Here is a 1384-nt window from a genome sequence, read left to right on the forward strand (position 1 = left end):
CACACACACACACACACACACACACACACACACACACACACACATCCTCACCTCTGTTCCTCTTCTTTTTGTTGTTCTTCCAGCCTCCTACACCCAGCTTGTCTTTGTTTATGTTGTAATGTGCACGGGCTGTGTCCCCCCCGCAGGGCTCCCGCGCTGCGCTCCTGGCGCTGATTGGGCGCGCGCAGGTTGGAGTGAACGCCCTGCAGATTATGTCAGATTGCGTGCCGAAACCAAACCAGCCCAGCCTTTGAACTTCGCCGCTTTTGGCTCGTATTCACGCGCTTCCGCTCATTTCCAATCCAGGTGCTCGTGACGACGAAGCTCCCAGAGAGAAAGTGCGAGAACGAGACAGAAGAAGAAGAATTATCACTTTTCTGACTCCCGCAAAGTGAACGCGGAGCATTTCTTTCACCTTTGTGGATTTTGAAAGACTTTTGTTTTTTCCTCTCGCGCCGCAGGTCTCACAGAGCTGGACTTGGGGCAGAACCGAACCGGGCGCTGGATTCTTTCCCTTTTCCTCCGTTTTTTGTTTCTCCTCCAGAACATCCCCAGACGTGGCATGACCGGCATCTGGCATTTAGACAGGTGAACAGCTTCCCTTCCGACCACAACTTTTCCTCGTGTCTGACACCGGAGGGGGGCCACCACAGGTGCGCTGTGAACATGTCCAAGCCCGCCGACCACATCAAAAGACCCATGAACGCCTTCATGGTCTGGTCCCGGGGCCAGAGGAGGAAAATGGCGCAGGAGAACCCCAAAATGCACAACTCGGAGATCAGCAAGAGGCTGGGGGCCGAGTGGAAGCTGCTGTCCGAGTCCGAGAAGAGACCTTACATCGACGAGGCCAAGCGGCTGCGCGCGCAGCACATGAAGGAGCACCCCGACTACAAGTACCGGCCCCGGCGCAAGCCCAAGAACCTGCTGAAGAAGGACCGCTACGTGTTCCCGCTGCCTTACCTGGGGGACACGGAGCACCTGAAGGGACTGCCGGTGTCGGCCGCCGACTCCCTGCTCAGCTCCTCGGAGAAAGCCCGGGCCTTCCTGCCGCCCTCCTCCGCCCCCTACTCCTTCCTCGACCCGAGCCAGTTCAGCTCCAGCGCCATCCAGAAGATGACGGAGATGCCCCACACGTTGAGCACCAGCACGTTGCCCTACGCCTCCTCCCTGGGATACCAGAACGGAGCGTTCGGCGCCCTCGGGTGTCCCAGTCAGCACACCCACACCCACCCGTCGCCCACGAACCCGGGCTACGTGGTGCCGTGTAACTGCACGGCCTGGTCGGCGTCCAGTTTACAGCCCCCGGTGGCCTACATACTGTTTCCAGGTATGACCAAGACTGGGATAGACCCTTACTCCTCCGCACACGCCACTGCCATGTAAC

At 58.8% G+C, this 1384-nt stretch overlaps 1 protein-coding gene across 1 annotated transcript in view; it reads left to right on the forward strand.

Annotated features, from left to right (window-relative positions):
• The first annotated feature begins 566 nt into the window (after positions 1 to 566).
• Positions 567 to 1384, forward strand: part of sox14 (SRY-box transcription factor 14) — a 979-nt gene continuing 161 nt past the window's right edge. The window contains exon 1 of the mRNA XM_037675021.1: positions 567 to 1379. Within this exon, the coding sequence (XP_037530949.1) occupies positions 667 to 1379 (713 nt within the window). The 5' untranslated portion in view covers positions 567 to 666. The remainder of the gene's footprint in view (positions 1380 to 1384) is intronic.

This window comes from Nematolebias whitei, chromosome 3, assembly GCF_014905685.2.
Source record: "Nematolebias whitei isolate Nwh7 chromosome 3, NemWhi1, whole genome shotgun sequence".
NCBI lineage: Eukaryota > Metazoa > Chordata > Actinopteri > Cyprinodontiformes > Rivulidae > Nematolebias > Nematolebias whitei.